At 44.6% G+C, this 27,045-nt stretch overlaps 1 protein-coding gene across 2 annotated transcripts in view; it reads left to right on the top strand.

Annotated features, from left to right (window-relative positions):
* Positions 1-27,045, top strand: part of LOC132406460 (protein Niban 2-like) — a 174,572-nt gene that overhangs the window by 98,201 nt on the left and 49,326 nt on the right. For both annotated transcript variants that reach the window (XM_059992175.1, XM_059992174.1), the window contains exon 5: positions 23,153-23,283. In XM_059992175.1, coding sequence (XP_059848158.1) covers positions 23,153-23,283 — 131 coding nt within the window. The remainder of the gene's footprint in view (positions 1-23,152; positions 23,284-27,045) is intronic.

Raw genomic sequence — 27,045 nt, 5'->3', positions numbered from 1 at the left:
TCCTGGGTGGGGGTGTCTCAGCAAGGGGCTACCACCTCAGAATAAGGTGCCGGCTAAACGGGTCAAAGATGAAAAGGAATTTATTTGCCAGAAGGATAATAATTTTTGGAATTTTCTGAGTATATTTGTACAGAGATGACTATAGATATATGAAAAGCATGAAGATATATGGGATGAGCACTGCACAGTGGCTGACGTGAGAGACCAGCCACAATTCTCTTGAATGGCGGAGGAAAAATGTCCTCCCCCTCCTCATGATTCTCTCCTGTTCCCAGGACAGCCTTTTGTCCTGGTTCTCACCTCCTATGTCCTTTGTCAAATCAGTGAAATTGGCCTTCATCCAGTTAGGTTCTTTGATTTTTAAAATTTGAATGTAAATTTATTATCATCACAATTATTACACAAACGTTCACAAACTGAATCACACTCCACCGTCCCGTTTCAGGCCCTGCAGTAGGAAGCAGCACTGTTTTCTTTCAAGACTGATAGAGCGACAGAGAAGAACAGCACACAGAAACAGGTCCTTTGACCCATCTAGATGCCAAAACCGAACACATCCCTCAACCTGCACCGGGACCATAACCCTCCACACCCCTACCACCCATGAACCAATCCAAACTTCTCTTAAACATTAAAACTTAGCTCATACCCACTACTTGTGCTGGCAACTCATTTCACACTCTCACTGCTCTCTGAGTGAAGTTTCCCCCCATGTTCCCCTTAAACTTTTCATCTTTCACCCTTAGCCCATGACCTCTAGTTGCAGTCCCACTCAACCTCAGTGGAAAAAGCCTGCTTGCTTTTACCCTATCTATACTCCTCATAATTTTGTATACCTCTATTAAATCTCCCCTCAATCTTCTACTTTCTAAGGAATAAGGTCCTAATCTATTAAAGCTTTCCTTATAACTCAGGACCTCCTGATCCAGCATCATCCCTGAAAATTTTCTCTGTACTCTTTCAACCTTGTTTACATCTTTCCTGTAGGTAGGTGACCAAAACGACACACAATACTCCAGATTAGGACTCACTCCCTAACATCTTATACAACAGTGGGAAGTGTGTATGGAACTGGAGGAGATAGCAGAGGTATTTAATGAGTACTTTGCTTCAGTATTCACTATGGAAAAGGATCTTGGCAATTGTAGGATGGCTTAGAGTGGACTGAAAATATTAACATACTTGAGCATGTAAATATTAAGGAAAAGGATATACTGGAGCTTTTGGAAAGCATCAAGTTGGATAAGTCACCGGGACTGGATGAAATGTGCCCCAGGCTACTGTGGGAGGCAAGGGAGGAGATTGCTGAGACCCTGACGATGATCTTTGCATCATTAATGGAGTCCGGAGAGGTTCCAGAGGATTGGAGGGTTGTGGATGTTGTTCCTTTATTCAAGAAAGGGAGTAGAAATAGCCCAGGGAATTATAGACTAGTGAGTCTTACTTCAGTGGTTGGTAAGTTGATGGAGAAGATCCTGAGAGGCAGGATTTATGAACATTTGGAGAGGCGTAATATGATTAGGAATAGTCAGCATGGCTTTGTCAAAGGCAGGTCATGGCTTACGAGCCTGATAGAATTTTTTGAGGATGTGACTAAACACATTGATGAAGGAAGAACAGTAGATGTAGTGTATATGGATTTCAGCAAGGCATTTGATAAGGTACCCCATGCAAGGCTTATTGAGAAAGTAAGGAGGCATGGGATCCAAGGGGACATTGCTTTGTGGATCCAGAACTGGCTTGTCCACAGAAGGCAAAGAGTGGTTGTAGACAGGTCATATTCTGCATGGAGGTCGGTCACCAGTGGTGTACCTCAGGGATCTGTTCTGCGTAGAGACTCTTTGTGATTTTTGTAAATGACCTGGATGAGGAAGTGAAAGGATGGGTTAGTAAATTTGCTGATGACAAAGGTTGGAGGTGTTGTGGATAGTGTGGAGGGCTGTCAGAGTTTACAGCGGGACATTGATAGGAAGTAAAACTGGGCTGAGAAGTGGCAGATGGAGTTCAATCCAGATAAGTGTGAAGTGGTTCATTTTGGTAGGTCAAATATGATGGCAGAATATGGTATTAATGGTAAGACTCTTGGCAGTGAGGAGGATCAGAGGGATCTTGGGGTCTGAGTCCATAGGACACTCAAAGCTGCTGCGTAGGTTGACTCTGTGGTTAAGAAAGCATACAGTGCATTTGGCCTTTATCAACCGTGGGATTGAGTTTAGGAGCCGAGAGGTAATGTTGCAGCTATATAGGACCCTGGTCAGACCCCACCTGGAGTACTGTGCTCAGTTCTGGTCACCTCACTACAGGAAGGATGTGGAAACCATAGAAAGGATGCAGAGGAGATTTACAAGGGTGTTGCCTGGATTGGGGAGCATGTCTTATGAGAATAGTTTGAGTGAACTCAGCCTTTTCTCCTTGGAATGACAGAGGATGAGAGGTGAGCTGATAGAGGTGTATAAATTGATGAGAGACATTGATCGTGTGGATAGTCAGAGGCTTTTTCCCAGGGCTGAAATGACTAGCATGAGAGGACACGGTTTTAAGGTGCTTGGAAGCAGGTACAGAGGAGATGTCAGGGGTAAGTTTTTTACGCAGAGAGTGGTGAGTGCGTGGAATGGGCTGCCGACAACGGTGGTGGAGGCAGATACGATAGGGTCTTTTAAGAGACTCCTGGACAGGTACATGGAGCTTAGAAAAATAAAGGGCTATGGGTAACCCAAGGTAATTTCTGAAGTAAGGACATGTTCGGCACAGCTTTGTGGGCAGAAGGGCCTGAATTGTGCTGTAAGTTTTCTATGTTTCTGTGTTTCTAACTTCAATGTAACATCCCGTCTCCTGTACTCAACACTTCAATTTATGGCCAGTGTGCCAAAAGCTTTCTTTACAACCCTATCTACCTGTGACACAATTTGAATGACTTATGGACCTGTATTTCCAGATCCCGTTGCTCTACCGCACTCCTCAGTGCCCCACCCCGGTTAGTTCTCCAGAGTGCAGTGCCTCACATTTGTCTGCATCACATTCCAGCTGCCATTTTTCACCCCATTTCTCCAGCTACACCCCGCCCCCCCAATCTCTGTGTCATCCACAAACTTGCTGATCCAATTAACCACATTATCACCAGATCACTGATATAGTTGACGAACAACAATGGACCCAGCACCGATCCCTGTGGCACTTCACCAGTCACAGGCCTCCAGTCGGAGAGGCAACCCTCTACTACCTCTCTCTGGGTTCTCCCACAAAGCCAATGTCTAATCCAATTTACTACCTCATCTTGCCATGCAACTGAACCTTCTTAACCAATTAAGGTTCTAGTTAGGACATAAACAAATTACAATTTATCATAATTTATTATGCACTCAGTGGCCACTTTATAAGGTACACTTGTACACCTGCTTGATATGCAAGTATCTAATCAGCCAGTCATGTGGCAGCAACTCAATGCATGAAAGCATGCAGACGTGGGCAAGAGATTTAGGTTTTGGTCAGACCAGACAACAGAATGGAGAAGAAATGTGATCTAAGTAATTTTGACCTTGGAATGATTGTTGGTGTCAGATGGGATGGTTTGAATATCTCAGAAACTACAGACAATGGTGAGATTACAGACAATGGTGAGATTACAGACAATGGTGTGAAAAGCAAAAATAAAAATAGAAATCCTGTAAGCAGCAGCTCTGTGGGTGAAGATGCCTTAATGCCAGAGGTCAGAGGAGAATGGCCAGACTGGTTCAAACTGACAGGAAGGCAACAGTAATTCAAATAACCACGTCGCATGCAGAAGAGCTTCTCTGAATGCACGACACATTGAACTTTGAAGTGGATGGGCTACAGAAGCAGAAGACCATGAATATACACTTGATGGCCACTTTATTAGGTACAGGAGGTATCAAATATAATGGCCACTGAATGACTATCTCAGAAATCCCTCGTCCTTCTCGTCCCTCCTTTGCTTTCTCCCCCAGTCAATGAGAGGATAATTAAACTCCCACACTATCACTGCTATTATTTGCCCACTTCACTAACAGTACCCAACAGGTTTACTCCGGTGCCTCCTTTTAGCTATTTGAGGATTTATAGTAAACTTTCAGTGTAACATCTTTTTTCTTAATTCCGACAAAAGTAGATTTTACCTAAACCTTCTAGTACATTGCCTCTCTGTAAATCCAGAATGATACCATAGTTAATAATGCCACCCACTCCTCCATCCATCTCCCATCTTCTCTCTTTCTCTGTGTCTCCTTACTAGCTTGCAGCCAAGAATATTCACCACATTGTCACTGTGTCCGTTATAGATGCTCGGTCATTAGCACGTCAGGAATTTCTGGCTGTCATTTATTAAGCTTATTTATAAAATCTCCCAAATCACCACACAAACATTCCACAGAAATCAGCTTTAATCTTCCATTAATTAGACACTCAGTGTTTCTGGGGTTGTCAGTATTGTCTTTTTGTGTGTTTTCCCCCTGGCTTTCAGTCTGTTGTTTTGTGTTGCCACGTGCTCCTGTCCCCGCTCCTGCTCTACTCCAGCCCCTGTATTACTGAGTACTCCGTCTCTCATTTGTTTCTCATTATTACCTGTATTACTGCCACCTGTGTCTCATTGTGCTCCACCTATCATCTGCCTCTCTGTTTATTGCTCAGTGTATTTCAGTCCCGTGTTGGCAGCTGATTGTGCTAGTGAATTTTCCTGTGCTTTTCTATCATTTGTATCTGTACTCTGTCCATCTGAATATTGACTCTGCCTGTTTTCCAATTCTGGTTTTTGGATTTTTCTGGATGTTTCGATCTCTGCATGAACTTTGATACTGACTTTGTTTGCCCCTTGGAATTTGTTACTCAATGAATATCACTGTGTGCACAATACTGGGTCTGTGATTGGATCCCTGCTCCTCGGAGTACACTGGCAGGTAATGTGTACAGCTCAGTGGCAATCTTGTCAGTATTTAGCTGGAGTGTGTCAGGTAATAGTCAGAAAGTCTTCAGAGGAATACAGCATGGAAGCAGCCCTTCCATCCAGCAAGTCTATGTTAGCTTGACACTCACCCAGCTACTCTCAATTTCTTGCATTTAGATAATATCTCACTAAGTTCTGTCCCACCATGTCTCTGCCAACATTCAGCCCATCTCCCACCAAGCTCTGCCCCACTGTGTCTATGCCAATCTTCAGCCAGCCCATATCTCATTAAGCTCTGTCCTATGTCTATGCCAACATTCAGCCCATGTTGCACTAACTCTGCCCCGACGTGTACTTAGCGAAGTGCTTCTTAAATGATTCTACTCTACCTGTCTCAACCACTTCGTCTGGTGCCTCATTCCATATACAGTACTCACCAGTGAGACCTCAGCTCCCTATAAAATCACTCCCTTCTCACCCCAAACTCTCCTACTTTGGGGAAAAGATTATTACCATCCATCTTATTTATTCCCCTTATGATTTTCAACATTTTTATAAGGTTGTCCTTTATTGTCCTGTTACATACCCTGTGCGTATCTTGTGACTGTCTTATGACCATGATGCAATAGTCTTGTGATGGTGGGGTGATGTAATTTTCTTGCCAGTGTGAGGTCACGTGATGGCATGTTCCAACAGGTATATAAGGGGAGATCCCTGTTGTCATGCAGTTCATTCATTAGTTAGTTTTGCTGTGTATTCGTCTCATGACGCACTTTTGTTTTAAAGTGGAATTCTTACTTTCTATTGTGAGGTGCAAAAACCGTTGTTGCCGGTAGTTTTGCCAATTGCTGCCAGTTCTTGTTGTTGCACCGTTGTTTTACTGCTACAGTCTAGTATTGGAGAGTACTTTACTCAAAGTACAGGAACCGAGGGATTGAGTAAAGTTGGTGTCATTCGGTAGTTTTGTAAAGGATTAACCTTATTGAAGCTTCATTCAGGGATAGTGACCTGCATCTGAGATAACCCCTGCAAGGTCAGGAAGGTTTGTGCAGTGTTTGCCCTCCAGCGAAATGCTCAGCTCCTTTAAGCCGTTTTACTTCCTTCGTCATGAATCTTTTGGACCAGGCATCTCTCGGCTGGGATTAGCAGTAACATCACGTCCTTGAAGAAATCAGTTTTCAGGGAAGTCTCTCCTTACTGACTGTATAAATCACTTGGACTTTTGAACTTACCACTTTAAGAACTATTGCAAAGTTTTACTGTTTGTTAAATTGCTGTATAGTAGTTAACTTCCAGTTAAGTTAGTCGTTTGTTTTCTTTTCACTTTTGTTAAGCAGCGTTTAATAAATGTTTAGGTTTGTTTATAAAACCTGACTCAATTCTATATTCCTTGCTGCCGACCACATAACACTCCTACGTGGCAGGGAATAAAGACCTAACACGTCCAATCTCTCCATATAAACTTTCTCATCTTGACTACATGCTCATGAATCTCTGCACTCTCTCTAGTTTAAGCACATCTTTTCTATAATTGGATGACCAAGACCATACACAGTACTCCGAGTGTGGCCTCCCCCAAGCCTTATACACCAGCAACATGATGCCCCCAACTCCAGCGCCCAGTGCCCTGGTAATGGCGGAACAAAGTGCACCAGTCCAGCGGTGGTCAGCTTTACAGCGCTGGCCTGCGAGTGAGAGCGTGGCACCACAGTACAGTGCTGGACACTGACTGGACAGGTGCTGTCGGTCAGCAGCTGCCAAGAGCTTTGCTGGGCTGCGGCCATCAGGGCACAGCTGGAAAGTGACTGAGTGGCGCCCACACCAGGAAGTTCACGACTAGAAGGGTGTTTTCACCAAGGAGAAAGGCTACAGCTCTGACAGAGTCAGGGGCGGTGGGTGGAAAATCCAGGGCGACCTTTCCTCTGGCACGTCTGCAATAAAGTTCAAAGTAAATTTATTATCGAAGTATCTACATGTCACCATTGGCTGCCCTGAGATTCATTTTCTAGCAGGCATTCAGCAAAGAAATATAACGGCATCAGTGAAAAACTACGCACAAAGACTGACCAAAGCCAAGACAAGCTGTGCAAATACAATACAAGTACATGTACATACCTGAGTACTTGAGGTGTTGTGTCCTTAACAGGGAGTCTAGGCTGCTCATTGTTGAGGTGAGTGAAGTTATCCACAGTGGCTCAGTAGCCTGATGCCTGAGGTGTAATAGCTGCTCCTGACCCTGGTGGTGGGGGACCAGAGGCTCCTATATCTCCTTCCTGATGGCGGTAGTGAGAAGAGAGCATGGCCTGGATGGTCTGGGGTTGATGAAGATGGGTGCTGCTTTCTTGAGGCAGCGCTCCTTGTAGGATGTGTTCAAAAGTGAGGAGAGGAGAGCTTTTCCTGTGACAAAAGGGCCTGTACCCCCACTTTCTGTAGGCTTTTCTCTTCACGGGCTCTGATGCTTCCATACCTGGCCGATTGACCAATCTACAGCTCCTTGCTGCACAGTATCAAAAAATTAATTTCATGTAATTTGTTAAAGCCCCAGAGGGAAGGGTGGAACAGCAAATATCTCAAAGGAATATTGCCTGGGTAATTGTCTCCTTGTTGCTATTAGTGTGTAATGTGAGACCCTTTTACATATTCATGAGCTTAGTCATGGTGACAGGTTGCAGTGAAGGATACAGGCCGCCCCACCCTCTCAGAGGCAGAGCAACACCAGCTGGGGTGCTAGGGATCAGCAGGAGTGATCTCCCGGCTCCTCTCTTGGACTGACAGCGATGGGTTTGAACTTCTCTGCACAGCTGGACAACAGAATGCGCCACTACCTGAGAGGTAAGGAGGACTGTGATCATGTAGACACTAGAAGGCATTGTATTCTGTTAATAGTTATCCTTTGTTACAGGGTACAGGACGTACACTGTAAACTATTCCCTCTAGCTCCCGTCCACTGCTACAGCAGGACAAGCCGGGCAAAGCTTTGGCAGCACAGACTTAAAACTATCAGGTTCCATGAATACTTTTATTAGTGCTACAATTATAACAACTCATCTCCTTTCCCTTCCTGTATATCATTTGTTCACTTATGTAAGTGCATTTTTTGGCGAATCTCTTAATCCTTTTTACGTGCAGTGAAATTTTTTTATTTAATGCTTTGCCACAACACGTTCCTACTGGGTGCACTTGTGCCATAAGCGTATTGTGTTGGAAATCCCTTTGACAATGGGACACGGACAGGAGGAAAGGCACAAAACATACACCTGTCAAGATTCTTTTATGATGTGTCAAGGTACTTCTGAACTACAGCCACTGTCCTGTCGCAGGGAAACCTTGGCCAGATTGCATGCCCCCAGCTCCCACTGAAAACAATGTGTTAATAATCTTTTATCAGTATTGACTGATGCGTGTTAACAGCTGACATACAGGAAGCAATTCCCTGCCTTGCTTTGAAGGGTGCACATATTAATAATACCTGAAGCTACAGGAATTTCTCTGGGTGGTGTCCTAGACTGCTTTCACCAATGACCATCCATCATACGGTCAGAATCAGAGACGTTAGCACAATGTTCACCACCGTTTATGACTCCTCAGATCATGAAGCTCCGCGTCCAAACACAGACGATATCCAGGCCTCTGCTGTACCGTTCACCACACCCGAGTGCCGGGCGGTGACGATATCCAACAAGGGCCAGAATCTGAATTGGGTTTATTTATCACTTCATATGTCATGAAGCTTGTAGTTCTACTGCAGCAGTACAGTGCGAAAAGAAATAAAGTTACCGTGTTACCAAAAAGGAGCAACTTTGGAGCAAAAGAGGAACGGCGAGGATGAGGTGGTGTTTGAGGGTTCACAGACTGCTCAGAAATCCGACAACAGAGGGGAAGAAGCTGCTCCTAAAACACTGCTCCTAAATCTTGGACACTGGTGTGATTGATGCAGGTGGGAACTGTCGACTGTAGCAGTGTAGAGGTTGGAGATTTCCTTCACCACTCTAACCTGTTGGCACAGGTTTTCATAACCCGGACAAATACACCGACTGATGGTGTCATCCCCCAATCTTGATGTTCAAAGGCATTGCCACCACTGAACACCCCACTCCCAATATCCTTGGGGGCTACCCTTGACCACAAGTTGAACTGGAGTACTCGTATACACAACAAGGCTACAAGAGCAGGTCCGAGGCTCAGAGTCCTATAGCAAATAACTCTTCTCCCACCTCCCCGTCATCTACGAGGCTTAAGTCAGGAGTGTGACGGAAAACTGTGCACTTCCCTGGACATCCACCTTCAACAGCACTAAGGAAGACCGACACCATCCAGGACGTAGCAGCGCACTTGCTGGGCACCTCATCCACCATCACTCACTCACTCCGCCACCGACGGGCAGTGGTGTGTGCCACCTGCAGGAATCACGCCAAGAATCCTTGGATGGCACCTTCCAAACCCACCAGCTGAAAGGACAGGAGGAGCACCTACACCCTCCAAGCTGCACACCACCCTGGCTTGGAAATTTATGGCCGTTCCTTCACTATCGCTGGATCAAAACTCTGGAACTCCCCCCCCCCCAAACACCATTGTGGGCTTAACCCACATCCCGAGGACTGCAGTGATCCAAGAGGGCAGCTTATCACCAACTTCTCAAGGGCAACTAGGGACGCACAATTAAATTTTGTCTCGGCCTGTGCAGACTGCAAGCTGTGAATGGATGTTAAAAAAAGAGAAGATGTAAGTAACTGGTTGGTTTATGCACAAGATTTACATGTTATTATCCAACATTCACTATTTAGTGAAATTAATCTGCTTTTATCGGGAGCAATTACTGGAGTTCTGTTTTCTCTTCTCCGTCGTCATACTGTGCTTACTAAGTATGTTGATTTTGCTGAACAACAGGTTGTACATGGTCATCCTTGTCAACCTAAAGCAACACACACAAAGTGCTGGAGGAACTCAGCAGTTCGGGCAGCATCTATCCATGGAAGAGAATAAATAGTCGACATTTTGGGCTGAGTCCCTTCATCAGTCTTGTTTACTCTTTTCCTTGAGAAGTTAAGGATCAGGTAGCAAAGATCTAGGAGTTTTGAGATGAGTTTTCTTTTTGGAATTATAGTACTGAAGGCAGAGCTGTAATCAAGAATATTTCCAAAGTACTTGGGTTGAGGTATTGAATAGCTTGCGTGATGAGTGGATATACTGCGACAGTCACGTGCAGATACTGGATATCTCCGTGGCAGTTGGACACAGATATGAAATTTCTCTACAACAGTGAGACAGATCTATAAGGGTGAGTTACAGGGTGTGGATAATCAGTAGAATTGCTGAGGTTGATTATACTTCGAGCAACAATCCTCAAATGCAAATTGTTCTCTAGAATGTACTGTCCTTGGGAAAAATACAATTCAGAACACCTTTGTTGTTTCTTACCCCAGGGAGTACCGAGGTGGTGTAAAATGGGCATTCTGATTGCTGAATGGGTAGAATAGACAGTTTGAATGGTATCCAAGAAACATTCCAGGCCACTCCCTTGGAATCTCTGGATTCTGGCTATGAATCATCTGAACAGTCATGAACAGGAGCATTTTCCACATTACAAACTTAACTAGGTGCAGTTTCATAGCATCACGTCAAACATGGGAAGAGTTTCCAATTTACATTCCACCATCTTTCCTCAAAGTCGGTGTCCAAATTGAGCTTATTGTCAGCAGCAATGGAAAAATTAAGTTGCAGCAACATCACAGGTGAACTAGAGACACAACATTCACAGTAAAAACAGAAATACAAAGTGTTAGAGAAGAAAGATCACAATTGGGAAAAGTGAAACCAGTCAAGATACCAACATCAGTACATCTGTAAAAATTTGTTAGAGTGTTTGATGACCCTCGTTAACCTTCGATGTAAGGTAGAGACGCTGGTACTTCCTTGTGATTACATCTATTTGCTGGGGCCAGGACAGTTCACTGGATTGGCACCCAGGAATTTAATCCACTGATGATACAACCATTGTTGGTAGAATCTCAGTTGGTGACGAGAGGGCGTACAGGAGTAAGATAAGCTAACTAATGGAGTGGTGTCGCAGCAACAACCTGGCACTCAATGTCAGTAAGACGAAAAAGCTGATTGTGCACTTCAGGAAGGGTAAGACGAAGGGACACATACCAATCCTCAGAGGGGTCAGAAGTGGAGAGAGTGAGCAGTTTCAAGTTCCTGGGTGTCAAGATCTCTGAGGATCTGACCTGGTCCCAACATATCAATGCAGTTATAAAGAAGGTATGACAGTGACTATACTTCATTAGGAGTTTGAAGAGATTTGGTATGTCAACAAATACACTCAAAAACTTCTATAGATATATCGTGGAGAACATTCTGACAGGCTTCATCACTGTCTGGTATGGGAGAACTACCGCACAGGACCGAAAGAAGCTGCAGAGGGTTGTAAATTTAGTCAGCTCCATCTTGGGTTCTAGCCTTCTAAGTACCCAGGACATCTTCAAGGGGCGGAGTCTTAGAAAGGCACTGTCTGTTATTAAGGACCTCCAGCACCCAGGGCATACCCTTTTCTCCATCAGGAAGGAGGTACAGAAGCTTGAAGGCACACACTCAGCGATTCAGGAAGAGCTCCTTCCCCTCTGCCATCCAATTCCTAGTTGGACATTGAATCCTTGAACACAATCTCACTTTTTTAATATATTTCTTTTTTTAAAAATATTTTAAAATATTTTTTGCACAATTCTTAATATATTCAATGTACATATACTGTAATTGATCTACTTATTTATTATTATTGTTATTTTCTTCTGTTATTTATTGCGTTGAACTGCTGCTGCTAAGTTAACAAATTTCATGTCACATGCCAGTGATAATAAACCTGATTCTGAGTCTTTATACACGTCTTTGATGTTCATCTTGAAGGTTCAAATGTTTTTTTTTGGGGTTATTTGGTAAATTGGTAGGACTTATGCTGGGTTGAAGATTTGTTTGCTAGATTTTGGATTTGGTTTCTAGGTTAGGGACCGGATTACTGGTTTGCTGTGTGTGATTTGGTTCCTCAGTTAGGGGTCTGGTCACCAGGTTAGAGATTGCATGGCTGTGTGTGATTTGGCTGTTCTGTTAGGGATCTGGTCACCAGGCTAGAGACTGTATTGCTATGGGTGACTTGGTTCCTCAGTTAGGGATTTGCTTGCTAAGTTCGGAACATGACCGTTGGGCTTGTGACGAAATTGCTAAGTTTGGCAACTGTCCAGTGACCAAGTTGATGTGACATACTGCTTGCATTGATATCCAAATGTCGGTTTTACTTTCTGGATCAGGATAATGAAGGTACTGAACTGTGCCTTGGAAAGAAGATCCTTCCCTGGGACCTTATAATTGGCGGCATTAAAGACATTTGCCAAATAAATAAAGGCCCTTATCAAGTCCTGATTTTATTTCCTTCATTTTTCCTGGACTTGATGGACAATGAAGATCATTTATCTAGGAATGGCCTGAGCTTCCAGCAGGATTTCCTCAGTGGGAGGGAAGTATTTGGTTTCAGAAAATACTGAGGACCATTTCTGCTCCAGAAGGCCAGACAATTCCTGATCATTTCTCTGTTCCAATATAACTCTTTCTTAAAGGTCATAATAATGTTGGCATTTCTGGGGATTTTTTTTCCCTCATGTCAGATTTAAAGGAAAGGTTAATAGGACATCTTGACCTCCAATCTTGTGGACTTCAACGGTTCTCCCATCCAACCCCGTCGCTGCTCTTGGCTTCAAAGTTAGACATTCTACGTCTTTAAGGACATTGGAATCGGGCAGGGTTTCTCCCGACGGTTGAGGCATAGTTTCGATGGTGGTCTCTGTCACAGCTGGTTCAAAATCGCAATTCGACATGGCAGAACTGGGGTAAGGTGAGGCAGAACTGAGGCAAGGAAGACCCGGGATTTGATTGAATTAAGAAAGGTCAGGTACAGGCCAAATTGAAAAGGCAGGGTCCAGATCCCCGAGCCTATCAAAGCAATTGAACCTGATGTTTGGATGATGATTTAAGCTCAGAGCTGAATTGGAAAGGTCGGGCACAGGTCGAATCAAAGCAGTGGGGTTCATGCCCTGGAAAGTTTCAGTATGACTGAATCCAGTGTTTCGACAGTGATTTACACACTGGGCCAGAGTGGGTGTCATGGTCCGAAGTGAGGGATGGGCAGTTCAGCTCACTGTTCAGCTCTGAGCTGAACGAAGAGCCTGGGGGCAGACTCTCTATTGACTTCACTTCAGAACACTATTTGCTTGCGTTTATTGTTGTACCATTTGTTTTTTTCCCTGCATATTGGGCGTTCCACGGTCTTTTTTTTTAATGGGTTCTTCTGGGTTTCTTTGCTTTGTGGCTGCCTGTAGGAGACAAGTGGCAAGGTTGCTTTCTATATAAATACTTTGATAATAAATGTACTTGGAACTTTGAAAAACTGGGTGATCAGAACAGACCAGTGTGCAATGAGCTGTAGACTCATTCATTATCCAGCCAGAGGGTTAATCGAGCCGTGTAATTGGCCCAATTCTGCTCTCTATCTTTCTATTGGTTATTTGAACGTCCTGAATGGAATAGAACGGCTCACTAATATTCATCATCTTCACTTGAATCAAGGGCATATCTTCAGACAGCCAGTGATGCAAACACCCTTGCACACATTGGGAGGGATCCTCAGTTCATATTGGGTCTCACTGCACTAACCTAAGGTGCTCCATTAACCTCCCTCGACATTGCACACATCCACCGGGTATCACCAGTCGGACTTGAGTGGAGCACCGACACAGAAGCTGAGTACAAGGAGGGCCAGAGTCACCTCTGCTTCCTGAGGAGACTGAGGTCCTTTGGAGTATACTGGCCTTTCCTTCTCATGGTCTACCAGTCTGTTGTCACCAGTACAATCTTCTATGTGGTAGTGTGCTGAGGCAATGGCTCGGGGTCTCTCGACCTGCCATTACGGACATTTACACTACATGCTGCATCCGCAAAGCAAATAGCATTATGAAGGACCCCACACACCCCTCATACAAACTTTTCTCCTTCCTGCCATCTGGGAAAAGGCACCAAAGCATTCGGGCTCTCACGACCAGACTATGCAACAGTTTCTTCCCCCAAGCCATCAGATTCCTCAATACCCAGAGCCTGGACTGGCACCTTACTGCCCTATTGTCTTGTTTATTATTTATTGTAATGCCTGCACTGTTTTGTGCACTTTATGCAGTCCTGGGTAGGTCTGTAGTCTAGTGTAGATTTTTTTTTTCTGTTGTTTTTTACGTAGTTCAGTCTAGTTTTTGTACTGTGTCATGTAACACCATGGTCCTGAAAAAATGTTGTCTCATTTTTACTATGTTCTGTACCAGCAGTTATGGTTGAAATGACAATAAAAGTGACTTGATTTGATCAACACGGGTGATGCCAACAGGCTCAATAAACTGATTAGAAAGGCTGGCTCTGTTATAGGAGTCAAACTGGACACACTGGAGGCTGTGGTAGAACAAAGGACCCGACGGAAAATCCTAGCAATTCTGGACAATGTTTCTCTCCCTCTGCATGCCTCCTTGGCTGAACAGAGGAGCACTTTCAGTAAAAGACTAAGAGGGCCTCGCTGATCTAAAGGGTGCTATATGAGGTCATTCTTACCGTCGGCCATTAGGCTCCGTAATGAGTCAAGCTATAGCCGGGGAAGTGGTAACTCCCTCCTGTTAGACTGTTTAATGTAACTTATTTTTTATTTTATTTATTCTTCTTACTTCTCTTCTAATATAGTACATCTGTGAACTTGTAATGTTGCTGTGACACTGTAATTGCCTTTGAGATCAATGAAAAAGCTATCTATCTATCTACCTGAATGTCTTCGGCACTACAAAATGCATGGGTCAAGTGTGAGCTCCAAGTCAAGATTCAATTCAAGATTATTAATTGACGTTCTTCTATAGACAAGTGTAAAGAAAATCAAAATTATTGTTACTTTGGATCTGATGCATCATAAAAGATAACACAATAAGCATAAAGAACACAATAAAAACACAATAAATATAAATACATAAGATTAGCTTATATACGTAGACCGATATGTACCACATAAAGTGACTTGAGTTACAGGAGTGTCTATACCGTACATAAGGTGACTCTGACAGGAAATGATAAAGTAATGGGGGTCGGGTTATGGTGGGGAGGGTTAATGCGTGGAGGTTTCGGTCAGCCTCATGATTTGGAGAGCTAATTGTTTTTCAGTCAGGTGGTCATGGCGTGGATTATAAATAGTCTCTTTCTTGTTGGGAGAGGGACAAACCGTCCAGGAGCAGGGTGGGTAGGATCCTTCGTGATATTGCTGGCCCTTGCTTTGTATGTGTCCTTGGTGGTGGTGATGCACTGGGCAGTTTTAGCTGCCTGTTGTAGAATCGTCCCGTCTGGCACAGTGCATTTTGCAGACCAAGCAGTAATGCAGCTTATTAGAATGCTCTCCACTGCACATCTGTAGGAGTCTAGGTCTCTTTAACTTTCTAGGAAAGTGGAGTTGTCGGTGAGCTTTCCTGACTGTTCAATAGATGTTCTTTTTCTGGGATGAGAATATATCCTGCCCAGTCTAATCAAGAATGGGATAAACTGTATTTTTTTGCATATTGTGTATAAATACTATTTCCAAAGAAAACTAGGAGAAATATTGGTTCTCATCACCAGAAAGCACAGGAAGTTTAAACCATCAAGTCAGGTGTGCTGTGAGATGAATTATTTCAAGACCAAGCAAGCACTGTCAGTCACAGGAGAGCCCAAAAGTTTCACTGCTAGAGGGAACAGAGGGAGTTGTCTAATCCAAGGTTAAGATTAAGACTTTGCGGGCCACCAAGAAGATACCCTTGGGAAGCTGATAATTGGATTGTTTCTACACAGTGAATATTTAAGTGGCCTCAGACAATCCTGGGTTTTCAGGAAAGTTTGAGTGGTGCCAGAAACTTCACCTTCAGCAACCTAAGTAACCAATTACTCCTTCTCAGCACCAGTTCTGTACAGGGTTTCTGCTACAGTGACGTACAGGTACAGCGAGGAAGTTAGTAGGAAACCAGGTAGGTGCTGTTACATTGCATGTTCCCATCTCACTTGGATTCAAAATCAGCTTCAAATTTTGTTTGCTTGGATCCTGGCAGAATGTACCACTTAAGAGTAACTTCAGAAATTATAATGTCACATTCAAGTTGCTACTTCTTGGCAGATAGGTATGGAGGTTTTGTTTGGCATGGCAACTGCTCTGCCCAAACCACAGGAAATTGCAGAGATGCTGGCGTGGGCTACGTCCACCGTGTACCTAATAAAGTGGTCACTGAGTGTATGTTTGTGCTGTAACCCATCCACTTCAATGTTTGACGTGTTATGTGTTTAGAGGTGCCCTACTGCATACCACCTTTGTAATGAGTAGTTATTTGTGTTACTCATGCCCTCTTGTCAGCTTGAACCAGTTTGGTCGTTCTCCTCTGACCTCTCTCGTTAACAAGGCACTTTCACCCACACAACAGCCGTTCACTAGATGCTTTTTTTTTTGTTTCTCGCACTATTCTGTGTAAACTCTAGAGACTGTTGTGTGTGAAAATCCCAGAAGATCAGCATTTTCTGAGATACTCAAACCACCTCATCTGGCACCAACAAACATTCCACAATAAAAGCCACTTAGACCACATTATTTCCCTATTATGTACAACAACTGAACCTCTTGACCATGTCCGCATGCTTTTATGCATTGAGTTGCTGCCACATGAGTGGCTGATTAGATATTTGCATCAATGAACAGGTATATAGGTGTATCTAATAAAGCAGTCACTGGGTGTATGTCCTGCACCAGTCTAACACCATCCCTCATTTCTTTAGAGATTTGTGGTCGAATCACATTTGCGCCAGGCAGAAGTGAACAATTGCTGTAATTCACCGGCATGTTCTTGTCAGTGCGTGAAGAAATATTTCCCAGTCTCTCATAGTCCCCTCATGTCTCATACCTTCTTAATTTCCTTTATTTAAGTTCAGAACTACAAACCCAGAATTAAGTCTTTCACTCTCCATCTTAATGATGCATCCTATGTTATGAGCATCGTTGGCTGCCGACACAAAAGGCTTTTGTTTATTTTGAGTTTGGATGTTGCTGGCATGCCATTTTTGCCCATCACTAATTGCCTTTGAGAAGCTGGGAATGTGCCGTGCTCTTGAACCACCAATATCCTCTGGTGCAGAGGGAGAGTACTGTTGGGGAGGGTGTTCCAGGACCCAGTCCCAGTGGCAATGAATGACTAGTGAGTTTTTCCAAATCAGGACGCTGTCTAACTTGGAAGGGTGGTGTTCCACATACCCTGTGCTTCTGGTTGACGGTGAGTTTGGGAGGTGCTGTCAGAGTAGTCTGGGTGAGTAACTGCCGTGTGTTTTGTAGGCGGTGCACACTGCAGCCAATGTGCATCAGTGGAGTGAATGAACAATGGGGAGAGTGCAGTAGATGGGTTGCTAATCACACGGACAGCTTTGTCCCGGATTGGACTCAGTCCCATGAGTGTTGTTGGAGCTGAACTCACTGAGGCCAGTATCCCATCACACGCCTAACTCATGCCATGGTGGACTGTGGAGTATCAGGAGGCAAGTCACTTGCCACTGCGTACCTACTCTCTGGCCTGTTGGTGAGGCCATGTATATGTGTGTGGGCAGCCTCAATGAAGTTCTGATCAAAGTTAATTTGTAGTATGTGGACTGGGAGATTTGTTGATGTGAATACTGTTGAATCTCACAGGTAGAAGGTTGAGAGCCACCTGTTGGAGAAGATACAGTAGATGCCTGATACTTCTGTAGTGTCAGTTTTGCCCCCAATGTATCTATCTAATGAGGTCCAGCTCCACACCAGACATTCTCGCTTCTCTCCGCTCATCAGGCAGGAGATACAAAAGCCTGAAAAGACATGCCACCAAGATCGTTTCTATCCCACTGTTATTAGACGTTTGAATGGATGTCTAGAACGATAAGATAGAACTTTGGCCTCATGGTCTACCTTGTTATGATCTTGCACTCTATCGTTTGCCTGCCCTGAACTTTATCAGTAACTTTTACACTTTATTCTGCAGTGGGGGAATCAAGGGATATGGGGACAAGGCAGGGACTGGGTATTGATAGTGAATGATCAGCCATGATCTCAAAATGGCGGTGCAGACTCGAGGGGCCAAATGGTCTACTTCTATTGTCTATTGCACCTATTGTCTATTGTTATTGTTCTATGATAGTCAAGCTCAGTGCACTGTGTAATGATGTGATCTGTATGAACAGCATGCAAGACAAGCTTTCCACTGTACCTTGTTGCACATGACAATAATAAGACAATCCCAATACAGCACCAGAAAAATGAGAGCCAACCTCATTAATAGCTACAGAATTGTATGCAAACAGGTTGGACATTGAGCCAATGTTTCTGTCAGAACATTTGGATATGGCACAAGTGCGGAGAAGTGAGTCGACAATTCTCAGACTTTAATGCGAACCTTGCAGGAATTTAAGGAAAAGGAAAACAATAAACGCTAGGCCAACAGGGCCGTTAACTAGAACTCTCAAACTGAAAGTTAAATGCCAGCACCGCAGCTGAAAGCAGTATATAAATACCACTCGGTTCCAGCATCGGTCGAAATGGAAGTCCTCTTTCTCAGACAAGGATGAAAGCAAGCAAGGAGCGTGACGTTACTGTGCTTTTCTCAAGCCTCAACAAGACAACGATAAAAGGAAGGGGGGGGGGGGTTAAATACCACCATAATGAACAGTAATTAGCTGGAAGGTGCATGTCAAACCTACTGCGCAGCCTGCCTGCCGTGGGGGTGGGGTGGATGTGGTTGTGGCAGATTCTGGTTAGAAGGACTTCTGCAGGGGCCGGAGTCTCAAAGGAAAAGGTCAGTACTCAGGACAGATGGTTCTACAGCAAAGGGCACTGAGTATTTGGAATTCTTTACCCAAGGGGGTGGTGGAGGGTCAGTTGCTGGGGATATTCAGGATCAGTGGACGTTAGGGAATCCAGAATGTGGGATTAATTCAGGAAAGTGGGGCTGTGGACTAGGAGCAGCCACAATTTTAGGAGACGGGCTGAATGGCCTACTCCTGCTTTTAGTTCTTGCTTTGTGATTTTGTCAGTGACGGATGAAGGTGGCGCTGCGCCACACAGCCCCAGAGACTCGGATTCAATCTCGACTCAGGTCAAGCTGTGTGGTGTTTCCCTGCTCTGCCTGTGGCTTTCCACCGGATTGCTCCAGTCACCTCCCAAAGACGTGCAGGTCGGTAGTTTATTGCCCACTGCAAACTGCTTCGAGCTTGGGACTGAGTGTAGAACCTGGGGCGTTGGGAGTGGATGGGGAAATCTGGAGATTAAGAGGGATTGGTGTAAATAGGCGGTGATGGCTAGCACGGATTGTGTGGGCTGAAGAGCCTGTGCTTGCTCATAATACAATGCTGAGACAGAATCTGCGTGAAGGCAGTCACGGGAAGCTGTCGTTAAACAGCTCTCACAAGTTCACGAGTAAACACAGCATACCTCTGCCTAACTCAGGGATTACTATTTGTTCCAAAACAAATTGTACGTTGACTTTCATCCTTTGCGCTCTCCCATGTGACCTTCTTTGTTTAACCACTCATCCAAGGCGAGGCCGGTCCAGGGTCACCTCGGCGTAATACTTTCAGCAGCTCTATCCCCCAACCCAATCACTGAAGCCCACTGTCACTCAGTTAAGGGGGGACTTGCTGGTTCAGATAGTGGGTTTGTTAAGAAGCTGATAGTTTCATCCTTGCCTGTTGGGAGGTTTGTGGTGGGCTTACTGAGAACCGTCAGCAGGGTTCTCCCAGTGGGACCGATAAGAGACTTACCCAAGAGCTGCTGTGGGAGCTGATCTGCCTGAGAGACAGGATTCACCGTGCCCGTTGTGAGTGGACTGGGGAATTATCTCCTAGTTTGTTGAGGAGACCATGGCAGAGTCAGTGGAGGCTGCTAAAAAATTGGTCATCAGTACTGAGAGACTGTTTGCTGGAATTTGCTGATTACTGCCTGATCCTTACCAACAATGATAATGTACGGTAGCTCAGAACAGAGTCATTTCCCGCAGAGTTGTTTGGAATTAACTCTTTAAATGATAATCCAGTTTATTCCAGGTCCATGCTGGCTTTACTGAGAGATTAACTTGGCTGTTTTGGGGATAATTTCCTTACTGCAACATGAAAGGAGGCCACTGGGCCTAACAGATCCATCCTGGCTCCTAGAGAATCCATCTATCAGTCACATTCCCTCTCTCCATGTTCCCCAGTACCACTGAAATTTATTCCCTCTCACATATGCCCCTTTGGTACCTTTTGCCACTTGCTACACCGGGGCTTCTCTACGGCAGTCAGTTAACTTATCGGCATGTCTTTAGGATCTCGCAGGAAACCAGAGCAAATCCATGTGGACAGAATCAGAATCAGACTTATTATCACTAATGTAAGTTGTGAAATGTTTTGTTTTGTGGTACAGTGCAAGCCATAAAAATTACTGTAAATTACAAAATATATAAACAGTACAAAAGAGGAATAGTGAGCTAGTGCTCACAGGTAAATGAAATCCGATGACAGAGGGGAAGAATGTGTGGTCTTCAGGTTCCTGTTCCTCCTCCCCATTGGTAGTAGGTTTTAGGAATTTTCTTCTGTTCTGTGGATGTCAGTGAAAAGTAAGAATTTCAGGTTGTATACATTCTGATTTGAAATTGAGCCAGTGAGCCTTTGGGGGCTCACGGCACACTTGCCTTTGTCGGTATGGACACTGACTGTAAGAGTCAGGAGGTTGTATGAAACTTGCCTTATGCTCAGCATGGAATATTGTGTACAACTCTGGTCACCCCATTACAGGGAGGATGTGGACGCTGTGGAGAGAGTGCAGAAGAGGTTCATCAGGATAGAGGGTGGGAGCTACAAGGAGAGGCTGGACAAACTTGGTCATTGTCCCTGGAGCTACAGAGGCTGAGGTCAAAGTCCAACCCTACATCCCTACTGTGAGAGGTGGAAACAGGTAAGGCCGGACAAAAGGGCTCAGGTGAAACTGTACAGACCAAACACCTGTACAGTGGATGCAATGGATTACAGAAGTGTTGATGAACTCCAACCGTACCATCGTCTTTAGAGGATGATGGAGAGAGACGGGAGACTATCGATGGCCCATGCCCCACTGGGAGCTAAGTTCCCAAGTCAAAAGTTAGAGGCTGAGGTGAGAGTTGATAGGAAGTTATAGGATTATGTCTTCCTATAGCTCAGCATTTAAAGCCATCATTCCCACAATCCTGAACTTAAGCCTCTGTACCTCCCTCTGCAATTGTATCCTCGACTTCCTAACTGGAAGACCACAATCTGTGGGGATTGGTGATAACATCTCCTCCTCAATGACAATCGACGCTGGTGCATCTCAGGGGTGTGTGCTCAGCCCACTGCTCTACTCTCTATCTACACATGACTGCGTGGTTAGGCATGGCCTAAATACCATCTGTAAATTTGCTGATGGTACAGTCATTGTTGATAGAATCTCTGATGGAGACAAGAGGGTGTACAGGAGTGAGATATGCCAACCAGTGAAGAGGTGCCACAGCAACAACCTGATTGTGGACTTCCAGAAGAGTAAGATGAAGGAACACATACCAATCCTCATAGAGGGATCAGAAATGGAGAGAGTGAGCAGTTTCAAGTTTCTGGGTATCAAGATCTCTGAAGACCTAACCTGGTCCCAACATATCGGTGTAGCTATGAAAAAGGCAAGACAGCGACTACACTTCATTAGGAGTTTGAAGAGATTTGATATGTCAACAAATACACTCAAAAACTTCTGTAGATGTACCGTGGAGTGCATTCTGACAGGCTGCATCATTGTCTGGTATGGTGGGGGTGCTACTGCACAGGACTGAAAGAAGCTACAGCAGGTTGTAAATCTAGTCAGCTCCATCTTGGGTACTAGGCTACAAAGTACCTAGGATATCTTCAAGGTGCGGTATCTCAGAAAGGCAGCTTCCATTATTAAGGACCTCCAGCACCCAGGGCATGCCCTTTTCTCACTGTTACCATCAGGTAGGAGGTACAGAAGCCTAAAGGTAGACACTCAGTGATTCAGGAACAGCTTCTTCCCCCCCGCCATCCGATTCCTAAATGGACATTGAACCCGTGAACACTACCTCACTTTTCACTATATCTTATTTGTGTTTTTGCACGATTTTTAATCTCCAATATACATATACTGTAATTGATTGATTTATTTATTCTATATTGAGTATTGCCTTAAACAGCTGCTCCTAAGTTAACAAATTTCACGACACATGCCGGTGATAATAAACCTGATTCTGATTATGAGAGGCGTAGGTAGAAGAGAGAAAATCTTTTTACCAGGGAAGAAATGTTAAGTACCAGAGTACAAACACTTAAGGTGAGAGGGGAAACGTTTACAGGGCATATGCAGGGCAAGTCTTTTACACAGAGTGGTGGTGGTGGGTGCATGGAACGCAGTGCCAGAGGTGGTGGTGATGGAAGCAATTAGGACGAGTCATTTAAAGGCAGATGGGTTTGCAGGGAGTGGAGAATACGTACTACTTACGTCCTCACTGCCTGTTACACCGCTGCTGCTTAGGTCCTCCATCTCTGGTGTTTGGGGCTTCCTTCATTCTGTCAGTGGCTTCCTCTCTGTTTTCACTGCTGTCAGTCATGCAAGTCCCAGGTGGAGACTCTGAGATGCTGTCAAACCTGGACGTAGAAGGATCCTTCCTTGCAGTTTTGTTTGACTAGCCAGGGTTGTTGCCCTGAGCTGAGCCCCAGAACCTGGAGGACCGGTGGGACACTCTTAGTCTGACCTCTACCCTTTGACCCTAGGGCATGGGTGACCCTACCAAGAGCCAAAGCATAAAGTCCTGACTCAACATAGCTCTCCGGGTCATTGAGGCGCACAAGCCTCCAAACTACGACAAGGTTGTGGACCTCTTGGACGTACAGGAAAGAACATTAATTGAATGCGGCATCGTATATGATGTAGATTGTGGGCGAAAGGCCTGTTTCTGTGTCGTACTGCTCTCTGTTTCATGTTCTATTTCATTCTAAGTGTCACCATGGTCTGTGAAGTTGGAGCTTAGATGCTATATCACTGAGGGACCTTGTTCCCTCCGTAAGTGACTTCAGATTGTTTGTGGTGTGTGGCTGCCATTGTCACTCTGTGTGTCTGATCATGGTGCCTCATGGACTGAGCCTGTGTCTGTTTTCCCTCAGGGAGGGCTGACGGGTTGCTGAATGACATTCGGCCCCACTGTCACCGACAGTATGCAGCAGCCTTTCTCAGCCGCGTCTGGAACGAGCTGGAGCCTCGGGCGGACCAAGGTCCTCAGCTGCTACAGAAGAAGGTAGGAATGGCGGGGGTCAGCCGGCTGGGCTGGACGGGGCCCTCGCGCTGCTGGGTCGGCCGGGAAACAACGAAAACGGCAAACACGAGGAGAGAAAGTGCTGGAAACGGGTCAGTTGGCAGAGAGAAACAGCTGAAGTTTCAGGTCTACAGTGCTGAATCAAGTTGAAGTTCAGTGTCCTAGACACACAGACATCGGTACAAATGCAGTGGAGGTCAGTTTCCTGCAGCAGAAACACCATATAGTACAGCTGATGCTGTGCCAGGAGAATCAGGAATAGTAGGTGTTTCTAGCAACATTAGAAAATTCTGCAAGTGCTCAGCTGGTTAAGAGTATCAGAGGAAAGAAAAACTATGCGCCAACTCAGTTTCTCTCACCACAGATGCTGTCCGAACTCTGTGTTTCCGGCATTTTTTCGGGTTTTATTTCAGGTTTCCAGCACCTGCAGATTTTAGTATTTCTTTGAACATCAATTTGATGGAAACCTTTGTCCAAGGTTCAGAACAGCTTGCCTTTGTCATCCACAATGTCACTAGACCATAAGATATGGGGACAGAATTAGGCCCTGACTAATCAAGAATCTATCAACCTCTGCCTTAAGTATACCCAATGACTTGGCATCCACAGCTGCCTATGGCAATAAATTTCACAGATTCACCTCTCTCTAGTTAGGACAATTCCTCCTCATCTTCACTCTAAAAGGACACCCCTCCATTCTGAAACTGAGTCTTATGGTCTTACACTCTCCCACCATAGGAAATATCCTCTCTCCAACCACTCAGTCAAGGGAGATAGGTTTCAATGAGGTCACCCCTCTAAAGACAGATTAACCAATCACTGAGTCCGACAGATTAACCAATCACTGATTCCAACTGTGAGACTTGGCGCTGTGCTGAGAGCAGATTGGCTGCTGTTCTGGAAAATAACATAATTTCTTAATACACTTGATTGGTTTTCAGACCTCGTGGTTTTCAGTCCTGATGCAGGGTTTTAACCTGAAACATGACAATTCCTTTCTCCCATAGATGCTGCTCATCCAGCTGATTATTTGTTGCTCCAAATTCCAACATCTGCTCTCTCTTGTGTCTCTTTTATTTTGAAAAATTCTTAATTATACCTACCTCAACCACTTCCTCTGGCCGCTCATTCCGCATACGTACCACTCTCTGTGTAAAAGTGTTGCCCCTCAGGTTCCTATTACATCTCTCCCTTCTCATCTTAAACCTGTGGCCTCTAGTTTTTGATTTCCCAATGCAGGTGGAAAAGACAGTGGACTCACCCTGTCGATGCCCCATGTGATTTTATACACCTCTATAAAATCACTTCTCAGTCTCTTACACTCCAAAGAAAAAGGACCCAGCCTGCTCGACTTCTCCCAATAACTCAGTACCTGGCAACATCCTTGTAAATCTTTCCTGGGACAGAAAATAGGACCAGGATGAGCCCCTCAATCCTACCTCACCATTCAAGATGATCGTAGCTGAACGTCCATTGTCCCAGCCTTCTCCCCATGACCTTTGATTCCTCGAGACCCGACAGCAATATAATTCCTTGCATATATTGCAGAATATTTCACAAGTTCACTGCTCACTGCACCTTCAGTTTTAAATCAATCTGCCCCTTATCCTAAATCTGTGACTGAGAGCAACTGGGAGACTCTTTCCTGCATCTAATCTGCCCGACTACTGGTAGAATTTTGTAGGTTTCTATGAGACCCCCCTCCCCCCAGTCTTCTGAACTGTACAAACCATACATGTGGAATTACTGGCTAATAACATTAGCCACTGAACTATACACATTTCTCATTCTGACACCTCTATTTAATCTGTACATGTTTAGCCCAACATTAGCACCACTCACCCATTCACCAGATAATGGGTGTTTAAGCATTAGGAGTTGGGATGGGTGTCTGATCCTTCAACCCTGTTAGAACGTAGAACACAAAACACAGAACATGGAAGAGTACAGTGCAGTACAGGCTCTTTGGTCCCCAAAGTTGTGCCTCTCCAACCCTCTCCAAGAACAATTGAACCCTTCTGTCCTACAGGAGCGGAACTGAACCCTGTGTCACTTAACACTGTATCAGTGTTACACTAACTTCAAACCCACCTTGCCGTTTCTCATCTTTTTGTTTAACTCTTGTCAAATTTCCCCTCATTCTCCTACGCTCCAGGGAGACCTCCCTTTAGAACAGAGGTGAGGAGGAATTCATTGCAATCTGTGCAATTCATCGCCATGAATGGCAGTGGAGCCCAAATCATTGGGTATTTTTAAAGCATTGATAGATAGGTTTTTGATTAGTAAGAGTTTGTGGGTAGGAGACAGGAGAATGGGGTTGAAAGAGAAAATAAATCAGCTTTGATGGAATGGCAGGGCAAACTCCATCGGCTGAGTGGCCTAATGCCGCTTCTCTATCTGGTGGCCTGATGACAACCCTTCATTTCAGTCTGGACTTGGCCAGTGTTGTCCATTTTTGGTCTTTAATACACCTGCACCAGAATCCTTGAACCCGATAGTGCCCAAAGCCCTAGCAACCTCTGTCTGAGCATCCACTGCCCTCTAAGAGCTTTAAATAAAAATTAACTCTGCTATTCTTAGTCCAGTACTCTGGAGTCCATATTCTGAGAGCATGCCCCGGTTCTGGGCACTGCTCTTGAGTTGGTTCAACCTCCTGCCTTAGCACTGTGACAACATCTTCAAAGTTTCTGATGCCGTTCCCCCTTCCTTTTCAGTCCTGAAGAAGGGTCTCAGCTCGAAACACTGACTGTTTATTCACAGAGGCAGTCTGATCTGCTGGGTTCCTCCAGCATTTTGAGTGTGTTGATTTGGATTTCCAGTATCTGCCAACTTTCTCATGTTCATTTTTAAAACTCCTTGGAGATCACTTCTCAGTAGTTTCCTGGCGGTCTGAACGAGACAGCTCAGTATCAGTCAAGCTGGCCTTGCTCGGGAGTGGGCACAGAGAAGAGAGGACAATCAGTCAGTGTCTGCTTCCATTTGTTATATTCTTGTATTCTCCAGTAAAGACCTTACACTTCGTGTCCCTGCTTTCATACTCCACACCCTTGTGATAACTATTTGTCTTCCTGGCTCTACCTGCATGTTTACCATCTATGTCGCTTGAACCAGCACACCCTGATCCCTCAATACACAAACATTCATCAGTTTCTCAGCATTTCAAACAAATTCTTCTTTCCTATTCTTCGTACCAACATACAATGTCTGACTTTCCCACATTATTATCTGCTACCTTCTTGCACGCCTCCTTCACCCATTGACGTCTCCTGTAACACAGTGAATGTTTACTTTTCCTGACTGGATTTTATACAGTCAGTGAATGTGGATACATGAATTTCTATCATTTTATCTAAGTCATTAATATACAGCTGACAGCTTGCTCCCTGTGCAATGCCACTGGTGACGGTGTATTAGCTTGATATTGGTACACTTCTTCTTCCTTGTACCCATCTTTCTATTCTATAACCAATTAACATCCATGCAAATACATTTCACCCAACCTTCAGTTTTACGTGACAATTGTTCATGCTGCACCACATCAGTTGCTTCTGAAAATCTAAATATACCACATTGATTGATGTCCCCTTATCTACCTTTTCAAAAAAAATGCAATTGTATATGTCAAATTTGATCTTCCAGCCTATAATGGTCTTTATAAGACCAGGCTAATTATTGTAACCTCATCCTTACAAATGGATTCCAACTTTTTCTTTGACAACAGATGTCTAACTAATATCTGAATAC

The sequence above is a fragment of the Hypanus sabinus genome, chromosome 16 (assembly GCF_030144855.1).
Source record: "Hypanus sabinus isolate sHypSab1 chromosome 16, sHypSab1.hap1, whole genome shotgun sequence".
Lineage (NCBI taxonomy): Eukaryota > Metazoa > Chordata > Chondrichthyes > Myliobatiformes > Dasyatidae > Hypanus > Hypanus sabinus.
The sequence above is the reverse complement of the archived record's forward strand: the minus strand, read 5'-3'. Positions and strand labels throughout refer to the sequence as shown.